This window comes from Mytilus californianus, unplaced genomic scaffold, assembly GCF_021869535.1.
Source record: "Mytilus californianus isolate M0D057914Y unplaced genomic scaffold, xbMytCali1.0.p SCAF_10, whole genome shotgun sequence".
In the NCBI taxonomy this organism is placed as follows: domain Eukaryota; kingdom Metazoa; phylum Mollusca; class Bivalvia; order Mytilida; family Mytilidae; genus Mytilus; species Mytilus californianus.
The window spans coordinates 69,734,198-69,747,566 of NW_026262582.1; the positions used below are offsets into that span (position 1 = coordinate 69,734,198).

General features: G+C 33.7%; 1 protein-coding gene across 1 annotated transcript; it reads left to right on the forward strand.

Annotated features, from left to right (window-relative positions):
- The first annotated feature begins 2,901 nt into the window (after positions 1–2,901).
- LOC127719152 (green-sensitive opsin-like) lies at positions 2,902–11,883 on the forward strand. Its single transcript, XM_052225175.1, has 4 exons — positions 2,902–3,234; positions 6,144–6,258; positions 10,997–11,266; positions 11,876–11,883. The coding sequence occupies exons 1-4, from the start codon at positions 2,902–2,904 to the stop codon at positions 11,881–11,883; spliced, it is 726 nt and encodes a 241-aa protein (XP_052081135.1).
- Positions 11,884–13,369: the final 1,486 nt, after the last annotated feature.

Sequence of the window (13,369 nt, forward strand, 5' to 3'; positions counted from 1 at the left end):
AAACTAAACAAGACTTAACATATTAATAAATCTGAAACTAAAAGCAGAAGATTACCGTTATTACATTCATAGAAGATAACGATTTTCACGTCAAGTGCATGGCACATACATCATGCATATATCAGAACGGGAATATGTTAATGTGAATTTAATATGAACCTTGTTTTGTGCTATATATAAAATTGAGAATGGAAATGGGAAATGTGTCAAAGAGACAACAACCAGACCATAGAGCAGACAACAGCCGAAGGCCACCAATGGGTCTTCAATGCAGCGAGAAACTCCCGCACCCGGAGGCGTCCTTCAGCTGGCCCCTAAACAAATATGTACACTAGTTCAGTGATAATGGACGCCATACTAAACTCCAAATTATACACAAGAAACTAAAATTAAAAATGATACAAGACTAACAAAGGCCAGAGGCTCCAGACTTGGGACAGGCGCAAAAATGCGGCGGGGTTAAACATGTTTTTTGAGATCTCAAACCTCCTCCTATACCTCTAGCCAATGTAGAAAAAACAAACGCACAACAGTACGCACAGTAAAACTCAGTTCAAGAGAAGTCCGAGTCTTTATTACCAAAGTCTATATAAACTATAGGTGCACATTTGAATTACATCTACATCAATATTATATAAAACACAAACTATGTGACAGAATAGCAGAAAGAAAAAATACTAGAAAGATACACTGAGGCGGAAATTTTAACATGTTAGTTGATACGGTAACACTCTACAGAAATACATGTCACCTACCAGAATACATTATTCTGACTCTGAGGCGAACAGTCTTTCTCTTACTCCTTTAAGGTGGTACCCAACACCTTGACTAAAATTAATTTGGCTCGTTTAATTTTCATAAAATTTTGACATAATGTTTACTTTGACCCTTTGACAAAAATATAAAAATTTCAAAGAATTTGAACCAACCACTTTATCAGAAAAATTTCGTTGGTTATATAGCAGTTTGACAAACACTAATTTTGATCATTGAGAAGCGTAATATTTCCTTAACAAAACAACGTGATTAAAACGTTCAGCTGATTTTACAGAGTTATCTCCCTGTAGTGTTAGGTACCACCTTAAGCCACTTTAAAAGAGGAGGTAGATTGATTGTTTGTGTCTAAAGCACTTTTAGCTTTATTGGCTATATCATGATAAATGTTTGCTGGTTTTGAAAGCCGGAGTGCTCGGAGAGAACCACTGACCTTCGTCAGGAATACCGACGATTTGAGTCAAACGCACCTGCGACGTTCGAACCTTCCGAATTTGACTTATTACCGGGTTTGTACTAACATGAGCAACTCGACGGGTGCCACAAGTGGAACAGGATCTGCGTACTCTTCCTGAGCACCTGAGATCACCGCCAGTTTTTGGTGGGGTTCGTGTTGCTCAGTCTTTAGTTTTCTATGTTGTGTTTTGTGTACTACTGTTTGTCTGTTGGTCTTTTTCTTTTTTAGCCATGGGGTTGTCAGTTTATTTTCGACTTATCAGTTTGAATGTCCCTCTGGTATCTCTCGCCTCTCTTTTTCAATCTCAATATCGACAGGCTAGCGCTACAGTAGATGACCGATACCCCTTCTTAGTGAAGAAGCAGCAAACATCAAGTTTCAAGTCTTTGGTTTGATGGTTTGAAGACATACCCTCCCGCACAGGAAGCAACGTGACATTTAGGGGGAGGGGGTGTTATTGTGAAAATACAGAAGTGATAGCAATCATCCACTTGCAAGTCATAGCACAGAAAATAGCTGTTCTTATGTTTTTGATATTTAACAGAACAGTGTAAAAGCTGTTCCATTAGTTAAAATATCCACTCCATTACACCCCCTCCAAACCAAAACTACATTTCGAAAATTAAAATCACCTGGCAAAATCATAGACACTTTCAATTTTGATAAATCTAAAAATGAGAGTAACTCTTACATGTCTAAAGTATAAGTAGTGTATCACAAGCCTGTCAACGCTGAGGTTGTGAGTTCGAATCCCGCACATAGCAGGTGCGCTCGACTCTAATCTTAATTGACTCTAAGGATTGACAGTTTTCCTACCTATGGTTGATGGTTCTCTCTGGGTACTGCGGCTTCCTCCACAAATAAAAACTGACCGCCACGAAAAAACACAATAGTCTCTCCTCCTGGTTAATGTATATCAATATTTCACACATGCACTGTATATTATATTATATTGTTGTATATACTTTTTGTCTCTATAACTATGTCATTAGTTGATGAGAATAAAATTCATTCATTCATTCGCTGAAAGTAGCGTTAAACATCAACAATCAATCAATCAATCAATCAATCAATCAATCAATCAATCAATCAATCGATGAATCAATCTAAAGCATAAGATACAAGTTCTTTTTACGTCAATTCTCAAATGAAAATTAGTCAGTTAATTCTTAATTTTGCCTTAATAATTGCAAAACATATAAAATTGTGCATAAAATCCAAAATGGCGGGTCCAATATATACTCTGTTTCACAGCTTCCATCTTCTTTCATTTAAGTTTTATTTGTTTATTTCTATTTTCCAGAAACCAAACTGCACTGGAACTCTAAGAAAACAAATTCATCTATTCAGAAATAATGAATGCGAACTCGACAGAAACAGGAATAGATTTTTATAAAAGAGTTGCTGCGCAGACTCCAGCCTGGTTTCATTACATAACTGGTATCATATTACTTATAACAAACATAGGATCTGTAATAACGAATGGATCCGTCCTGATTGTACTGTTCGTAAAAAGCCGAAAGTTGCTGATCCGAACAAACCAATATATCGCGGTCATATGCTTCAAGTCGTTCATAATGTCAGTTTTTGGTGTTCCAATGGTGGTCGTGTCGTGCTTCAATAAAGTGTGGTTTTTCGGTGAAGCCGGATGCAAGTACTACGCTTTCCTGATGTCATATGGAGGATTAGCTAATATGTTACTTTTATGTTTGATTTCTGTCGAAAGATACATTTATGTGGTAAGACATGGACTTTCACAACATTCATCTTCGACGTTTAGTATTGTTGCCATTACTGTATCCTGTGCTATTGCTTTGGGTTTTGCCGTAGGTCCACTCGCCGGATGGAACCAGTACACTTACGAAGGCGTTGGAACGTCATGCGCAATGGACCTTATCGGAGAAGAAAACAATGGTCAATCGTTTGTGATTACATTGCTAGTTTTCTTTTTCGTCTTGCCTGTTATAGTAATGACATTTAACTACGGATCAGTTTATGCTAAGGTAAGTTTAAAAAAAATAGCAGAAGTGTTCTGACTTCGATTTTAAAAATCTTTGCCCGATATTTTATAATTAGATCTCCTTCTCAACTTCGCGGCAAATAGTAAATAAGCGAAAGGAGCCTTATTTGGTTTAATTTTTTACTGAAATTTGAACTTTCAATTTATATATGTTTTAAAGTTGAAATGTGACAAAATTTAAAACAAAGAGTTTTTTTTTACCCATGACGTTATATAGATACAATGGATAAGCGTGGATTCTTGAAAAAGAAACCATGAGCCCGGAGGGCGAATGGTTTGTTTTTCATGAATCTACGCTAATCCATTGTATCTATAACTTAAACTATTGTGTTAATTTCTTTTCAAAATTAAAGCCTTTTCTTAATTAGAAGGTATTGTAAGTGAGTTTGAATAACCATGTTATCGTGTCCAACGATGCATTGATAAATCTCATATCACAATTAATTGGTTAACAAAATACAAATATAACACTTCTACCTTTAAAGATCTTTATATTACCTGGCATATGAATATTATCTGTTTATACAAAATAAGACATATTCGAAATTATTTCTAATAAAATTGAAAATGGAAATGGGGAACGTGTCAAAGAGACAACAACCCGACCAAAAAGCATATATAAAGTATATATAATAAGTATGTTGTCGAAATTTTTCTAGCACTCTAGGCACATCACGATTTTCTTGCATAGGAATTTTCGAACAAACCTTTGAATAATAATGTAGTAAAACAGATGAAATCATACTATATTTATAAAACAAAAATTGACAAATAGAATGTAATCATTTTTGTTTCATAAAAAGTGAAATAGCCAATAATAATTAAAAAAAAAAACGGTAAAACTCGCTATTTTAACAAAACAATCCACTAAAACATGCAAAATTAGAAAAAAAAACCATGATAACTTAAGAATAGGAACAACAGAGAGAATACAGGGATTCGAACCTAAACCGACAAATCCCTATCTTTAACTCATTGATTTTAACCATGCTAACCTCGCGGCTACCAACTCATACTATACGACTGCCTATTGTGTCTTTATAAAGGTACAAGCCCTGTGTGTCCGATGAACCGATGTATATCAGATGTTCATTTAAATATATAAAATAGACATCTATAGTGTAACCCATTGGTAGCCGAGAGGTTTCGTCGATGTGTTGATGTCAGTCACACATAACAGATTTCAAGGAAGGGTTCGATTCCCAGTGAAGGCATATAAAAATTACAAAAATTAAAGGTAAGTTTTTAAATTAATTCCATTAGTGAACAGAAATCAGAAAATTAGCCAATTCAAACTTAATGAAATTAGGCACACAAAGGAAACAATTGAATATAATTTGGTGAGTCAATTTCAGCAGCAGATTTAGGAAGCGTTGATTCTAGAAAAAGAATCCACGGTAAATGAATAGGCTGACGTCACCACAATGGTTTAAGTCTAATTAAATCCAAATTTGAAGTTATGAAAGGGCCCATGCACTTACGTGGTTTCGTGTTCTATAGATATATTTTGGTCATTGTTTGCAAATTTTTGGACCCGCAAATATAGAGCGCATTCAAGTATAAACTAAATAGTTTTCAAAATTGTTTGTCTGTATGAACAACATTTTTCCTGTAATTGTTTCGTGGCACTTGCATGCGCTCAATATTTCGCAATGACAAATATGTGTAAAAATATACAAATGTTATCCTTTTTTGTAAATAAATAGGAATATTGATATTATTAGACGATAAAATCTCTGTGAATATTCTTGACATTTCAAATATATAACAATTCAAACTTTGCTCATGCTAAACAAATATATTTAAGCTAAAATCAACTAGTTTTGTAATATTCAATTTTTGTAGACCAAAAATTGACCTTCGTGCACGGCTCCTTTTGGCAGTAGAACTTCTCGTACTAAGTAGTACCAAAGAAAAAAAAAAGGCAGAAGGTACCAACATATAAAAAATCACAAGTTGAAGAAAAAATCACAATACAATGGCAACAAAAAAAAGAAAAGAAAAACAACAGTTTACAAATTAGTACACAGAAAATTGAAGATGGAGCAACACGAACCTCACAAAATTAGTAAATATTTTTAATTTTTTAACTGACATTCAATTGTTTAATGTATTCTTGCTTTTATCTTTACGACATTACAATTTAAATATTCCTTTTTTTAACTGATATTTAATTATTTAATGTATTTTTGCTTTTATCTATACGATATTACAATAACAGTTGTTAATGTATGGCGCTCTTCTATATTGTATATAGAAAAAGGGGTCCATACCCAAAGCACCTGTGATATGTATGATTAGGTTTTATGTTTCCAGACGGGTTTGACCAATCTGATTAAAATCGAATCCTGTGTCCAAGTTTTGATTACAAAGATCAGAAAACTATCCGCTCTACTTTCTGTTTCAAAGACTTTTCGGGATCCTCTGGTTTTGTCGAATTAATACATACGTTCAAAAATTTGAAGGCTGAAACTTCATTGGCTGATGTAATAATTACAAGAACAGAAAGTAAAACAGAGTGTTGTCAGATCCTTGTAAGCAAAGCTTAGACACAGGATCTGTGTATTTTAAGGGAGCTACCATTTGATTTTTATGGGGGGCTAGGATGAAATTTGAAAAAAATAGGCAGGACAGGAGTTTTGAGTAATAAAAAAGGCAGGATGAGACACTTGCAAAAAAAAAGTCAGGATGACAATTTAGGTAAAAATAGTCAGGATAAACTTTAAAAAAAAAAAGGTAGGACCGAATAGAGTGAAAAATAAAAAGGCAGGACAGAGATTACAACTAAAAAAAAATGCAGGACAAAATTTTTCATCCTAGCCCCCCAATAAAAATCAAATGGTAGCTCCCTAAGCAGATTGCGGTTTGACAATATAAACTTACTCGTTATAGGTACTTAAAGAGTCCAAACCTCATTTAAGATCCAGCAATAATCAACAATTAATTAACAAGATGAAGAAGTTGACAATGGAAAAAGAACTGGCTATTACCGTTGTCTTAATTATAGGTTAGTTGATATTATTCGGACGAATGGGTGACTTGGGAATAGAAATGTGGTCACATTGGTCTTCTTTCGACCGACAGCAAAACCCTTATTGGGGATCCATTTGTTTATGCGGGATGTACAATTTCGCTGCCATGTCTGGTGAGAATAAGGGCGTTAAGGGCATACGATACAGTTTTGTTCCAATGGTGATTTTTTACGACCATTTGCATACAATCTATTTTTCATTTCGTCCATTCAATTATGTAAGAAAAAATATACCTCTATGTGCTACTTTTAGAGATAAATGGGGTCGAAATAGTACACATTTACTCAAAATATTTGTTTCTTGGAAATTTCTGTCCTTTAGATAGACATACCGAACTTATTTGTTTCAAAATGTAAACACAAGCGGATTTTTGTGAAACCTTTTGGAATATTTTCTTTACATAAGTATACTATAAATTTGTATAAGAATTCTTTGGAACTGATTAATTTTCATTAAATTTTTATGATTTTTGAAAAAAAAATCGGCATTTTTTGCTGTACATTTATTTAATTTGAAAAAAAAAAATCAACGGTGATTTGTTTATAAGAATTGGTACAAATAATCTTTATACATAATCAAGCCAAATTTCATTTAGAAAAAGCGCGGTTCATATTTTCGTTTTAAAAAAAAAAATGCATCTTTTTCCAATATGTCACAGTTAGACGTCGCGAAAAATAACATTTTACATAAGCAACGTCATTAACTCCCCTGTAACTGTATCGTATGCCATTAAATCCGATGCCTCGTGTAATGGAGAGTGTCACGCTCTATGAACGTTAAGAACCCTCGCAACTACTTTTTGAGCAGTCTGTTAGGTGGCCTGTTGCAAGGCAAGAATTTCTGTCCCTATGGAATCTACCCTCATTTTCCAGTGGCAGTCTAAATTTCCACGAACTTCGTCCCGGACGGCCTCTATTACAGGACCTACTTATTTTATTTATTGTTAATTTGTTCTCATCCTGAACATGCATGAAATATTTGCCACTGAACGTTGAGCAACCAACAATCAATAAATCGGACAAATGGCGTGTCGTCAATGTTCTGGCGCCGTTTGATTTCAGGTTACCACAAGTTTTCTGTAGTATGGAAAAAAAAAGATCTCCAATTGACAGAAAATCTCTGAAATATTTTGTATTTATATATAAATTAAGTTGAAACGAGGTTAAAATGATATATAAATTGAGTGCCGCATATCATCTGAAGTTGAACAAGCGAACTTTTGTGAATAATTTAACATTTATCATGATTGTTTTTTTTTAATTGACAAAACGTAAACGAACCAACCTTATTGTTGAATTCCACTAATTAATACATAGGAACAGTTTGTTTGCACTGTATATGAGGGTCTAGAAGGAGTTTACAGCATAGAGAAAAATGGAAAAAATAATGAATAGAGAAAAGGAAGCCAAAAATAGAAAGAATAGAGAATAATAGGGTGCAAAAGTATAAAGAAAAGCAGTGGAAAATAAAAGAATTAGGTGATGCAATACTGATGACAGAAATGTACGATGTATAGAATAAAAAAAAACCCAGCTAATCACAGAAAGATTTATTACTTAAATCATTTTTATGAGAATTTTACAGAATAAGCGTTATTTTTAAAGATAAAGAAAAGTGCCTCAAAATTTTAAAGAAAACAGAAATTAAGGACCTCCTCTACATCCTGACCCTAGTAGATGTAGGTACAATGTAGTATCTAAAAGTTTAAATTCACGTATTTTCCCTGTGTACTCATATATGCAAATAAGGAGATATGGAATGATTGGTATTGAGGCAACAATTCACACGTCGAGACCAAAGGACGAGGATGTAAACAACTGTAGGACACTATGCGACCTTCAACAATTAGCAAACGACCATCAACAAATACAAAACGACCTTCAATAATTAGCAAACAACCTTCAACAATTAGCAAACGACCTTAAACAAATAGCAAACGACTTTCAACAATTAGCAAACGACCTTCAACAAATACCAAACGACCTTTAAGAATTAGCAAACGACCTTCAACAATTAGCAAACGACCTTAAACAATTAGCAAACGACTTTCAACAATTAGCTAACGATCTTCAACAGATATTAAACGACCTTCAACATTTAGCAAACGTCTGCCTTTCTTTACCTCTATTTTTTTCGAGTTTATATGAAACCAACTCTTTTACTCACATGCTTGTCTATCTTTGCTTTACTCAGTTCATGGACCTTACTTTTCCACTCACAACAAACAATCAATCAATCAACCAATCAATCAATCAGTTTGTCCTACCTAAGTGAAGTCTCTGTTTACCAAAAAATGAAATAAGGCAAAGTAGGTAATAAGAAAATTGTCACCCTTAGAGTGGGAACATGTTTGGTCCTAACCTCCATTGCTGAAGAATAATTTTGTCATGGGCTATACGTTACATGATTGTTCAGTAATGCGTTATTAAGAGGGTCTGGATTTGGGATCCTTCATTTTTGAATTCTTTTATTTTGTAGCTCATTTTTCTGTCTTCTTTATATTGATGTCAGTTGTTCTCAATTCTTTATATTTTAGTTAATTTGTTTTTTTTATATTTTAGTATCCTATTATTCTCTATTCTTTAGTTTCGGCCTGTTTGTTTTTATTCTCTATTTTTTGGCCAAATTTACGTTGTATTGACCCCTTATTCTCTATTTTTTTGGCCAAATTTACGTTGTATTGACCCCTTATTCTCTATTTTTTTGGCCAAATTTACGTTGTATTGACCCCTTATTCTCTATTTTTTTGGCCAAATTTACGTTGTATTGACCCCTTATTCTCTATTTTTTTGGCCAAATTTACGTTGTATTGACCCCTTATTCTCTATTTTTTTGGCCAATTTTCCGTTGTATTGACCCCTTATTCTCTATTTTTTTGGCCAATTTTCCGTTGTATTGACCCCTTATTCTCTATTTTTTTGGCCAATTTTCCGTTGTATTGACCCCTTATTCTCTATTTTTTGGCCAATTTTCCGTTGTATTGACCCCTTATTCTCTATTTTTTTGGCCAATTTTCCGTTGTATTGACCCCTTATTCTCTATTTTTTTGGCCAATTTTCCGTTGTATTGACCCCTTATTCTCTATTTTTTGGCCAATTTTCCGTTGTATTGACCCCTTATTCTCTATTTTTTGGCCAAATTTCCGTTGTATTGACCCCTTATTCTCTATTTTTTTGGCCAATTTTCCGTTGTATTGACCCCTTATTCTCTATTTTTTTGGCCAATTTTCCGTTGTATTGACCCCTTATTCTCTATTTTTTGGCCAATTTTCCGTTGTATTGACCCCTTATTCTCTATTTTTTTGGCCAAATTTACGTTGTATTGACCCCTTATTCTCTATTTTTTGGCCAAATTTACGTTGTATTGACCCCTTATTCTCTATTTTTTTGGCCAATTTTCCGTTGTATTGACCCCTTATTCTCTATTTTTTTGGCCAATTTTCCGTTGTATTGACCCCTTATTCTCTATTTTTTTGCCAATTTTCCGTTGTATTGACCCCTTATTCTCTATTTTTTGGCCAATTTTCCGTTGTATTGACCCCTTATTCTCTATTTTTTTGGCCAAATTTACGTTGTATTGACCCCTTATTCTCTATTTTTTTGGCCAAATTTACGTTGTATTGACCCCTTATTCTCTATTTTTTGGCCAATTTTCCGTTGTATTGACCCCTTATTCTCTATTTTTTGGCCAATTTTCCGTTGTATTGACCCCTTATTCTCTATTTTTTGGCCAATTTTCCGTTGTATTGACCCCTTATTCTCTATTTTTTTGGCCAATTTTCCGTTGTATTGACCCCTTATTCTCTATTTTTTTGGCCAATTTTCCGTTGTATTGACCCCTTATTCTCTATTTTGAAAACCCCATCCACACCCTGATTTAACTTTTGTAATTTGTCTCTTATTCAAAACTTTTTTCACTTTCTTAATTCGTCTCTTATTTAGATAACACATATTAAAAAAAGAAAATTGGTTACCGCTGACAAGAAAATTCGTAACCTATCAAAATCGAGTTTTTATCGAATCCCTGTCCTCAGTCTCATGGAGAGTCTGGATTGGGTTTTATAAAAAAAAAATTTGGACAAAAAGTGCGAGGATAAAGGGCAGAAATATAAAGAATAGAGAAAAATAGGCCGTAAAATTAAAGAATAGAGACTAATGGGGTGATGAATTAAACAGAATCGAGAATAAGGATAAACATTAAAAAAAGAATAGAGAAAATTGACTTAAAGAATTCAAGAATAAAGATAATCCCGTCCAGACCTTTCTTCTCGATTAAAAAATTAGCATTATTTTTGTAACTTCCTGTATTGTATAAGAATTACGAAATGTGCAAAATCGATGTTAAAAAAAGTCTTTCCTTCATTGTATACCGTAAATTGGGTTATTTTGGTTGTAGTTTTATTTTGGTTTATTTGGTGCCTCCAATGAAAGTGCCAAAATTAAACACATGAAAATAAAGCAAACACTAAAAATTGAAACGCCAATATTGCGTACTGGTACGACAATATCGTAATGTTAATTGTTGGGGAAAATATCATATCTTCCGTATATTTCCTACAATGTTATACAAAGCCAAATCTGCAAATAAATACCTGGTATAATTTGACAACACTATATAATTTTTACTTAATTGTCAATTTTCTCAAATTGTTATTGATAATGCATATAAAGAAGAAACGAATTCTATCTCTTTTTTCATTGGCTGTATTTTCAGGATTCTTCCTGTTATGTTACTCACCTTACGCAATCTTACTTCTTTGGAAACTTGCCAACAAAGACGTTGACATTGATCCTATGTTAATGGCCGTTCCTGCCATGGTAACCAAAATAGGTGGGATGTTTACGCCATTTGTTTATTTGGGACGTAATAAAAGCATTCGGTCTAAAGTCTTAGACTTGTACGCATGCTGCAAAACAAGCAATGCTGTTTTCCCGGAGATCGATGATGAAGAACCTCAAGTTCCAGAAATGATGACAAAATCACGTAAAATTAAAGCCATTATCAAAAATCTAACAAGCACAGAAATTAAATACAAGTCAGAAGAAAGCACAGAAGGTCACGTCGTGGCAAAGGTCATCCCGAGTGACAAATGTAAATCACTTGCATGTATACAAAGCAATGAAACACTAGAAGTGACGTCATCCAATAGTCTTTTAAATTTTAACATAAAACAGTATACAACAGTGTAGCCATATAATCCAAACTCTAGCCTAGACCGGAAGCTTGGGTAGCCAGCCATAGAATCGAAACTTTAGCCTAGACCGGAAGCTTGGGTAGAAATATGATGTGATGCAGATTGAGAATGTCGAAAAAGAGAGCTGAATGCCTGCTTTTAGTTTTAGATAAATATTAAGTGTCTGCAATGTACTTCACAAATAATTAATACAAGATGGTCTTGCGTTATTGATTTTAGGTGCTGAAGGTGTGTATCTTTTTTTTACGGAACAATTTTTCATTTATTTGTCTTTGTGCTAATAAGTTTCCTTTGGACGTAGGAATCTAAACTTGATTCGGTATTTGTGCATCCGGCTATCGGGTTTTTGAATTTGGGCGTTCCTGGTGCAGATAGAACGCAAGAGGTTATTATTACAGTGTTGTAACCTTGTATTTATATTAAATTTACGTAATTTGTAGTTTTATCGGGAAAGTGTATACTAGTACGACATTTTGTTTCTATTCACTGAATGTGCTATCAACTACAAAAACATTTTTGTTGGCGTCTTTGTCAGATTAACTATCAATTGCAATAACCTTTTTGTTGGCGTCTTTGTCATATTTATTTGTATGTTTGTTAGAATGTTTTAGTCAGTTGTGTTGTATGTCTGTGATGTATGAGTACACAGTTTTGGCTGCTGGATCCCAATTATTGTCACATTAACCAATTATCTCTGTTTGGGTTGCTCACCAAATTTTGTCACTATAACGGAACTATAAACAACTGTCATACAAGTGGGAGGTTTAGCAAGTTATAAACCATGTCTGGGCGTATGACATTTACGCCGATTTTATAAATTTTCAATCTTTCATTTGCGCCGATTTGGTTGTTTCATTTGCGCCGATTCAATAATTTCAAGTTCCATTTGCTCCTTTTTGTATTTTAGTGCTGTGCTTTTTTCATGGCGTAAAGAGGTTTTATTGTCCTTTGATATTTTAAAGGCTGTAAATAGATTTTTATATCATTTGATATTTTATTGCTATACTCAGTTATTTTAGTGGATGTAAACAGAGTGCTTTTAACCTTAAAATTGACTTGTTTTGCTCGAAATCCTACTTCCACCTCCCAATTGTGGGCAGGGGCAACAGATATATACATGTTTTAATTGATAATTCATAACATATGTATAACTGGCTAGCGGAAGAGGTTTATAATGATAAATAGAAATAGTTTACCCCTGTAAAACAATCGGCGCAGATGAAAGAAATAATCAGCGCAAATGAAATGCAGATCGGCGCAAATGCAAAATGCCGACCAGGTTTTACCCCTCATTTTCTCCAGAAAATGCCAGTACGAAGTCAGGAAGATGTTTTCCATACAGTTGCTTGAAAATTTCTAAAACGTTCGATTTTGTCGGGTTTTATGGACTTTCCCCTTTTTAAATTTTCTTTAAAAAACCATGAAAAAATAACAAGGATTTTATAAGATTTTGAAAAAAAAATAGCTTTTTAAACTATAGATATTAAAATTATGAAAAGAAAAGTAAGGGTTAGCGGGCAAAATATTTAATGGCACAACATGGATAAAACCAGAGGATTCCAAATATCTGACAAAAATTCTGAAACATAAACAGCTAACATCCTTAATGAATGGATGGTTTCATAATGGCCCTGTTATGTGTCCAAAGTCTGTAAAAATGGTCTGGGGATGCCTGTAACGCCGAGGAACATATTAGCATCCGAGGCCATTACTACTGATCGAGGACATATAATAGCCTAGGGCAATATTGTGAAAACACCAATTACTTAAAACAAATATTAACCACATAAACAGAGGAAATATTTGTTTAACCAACTTACGTAAATTATTGTTACAATGCAAAGTTTGAATTAAAATCGGTACCATTATGGATAAAACCGGTCATAATGATT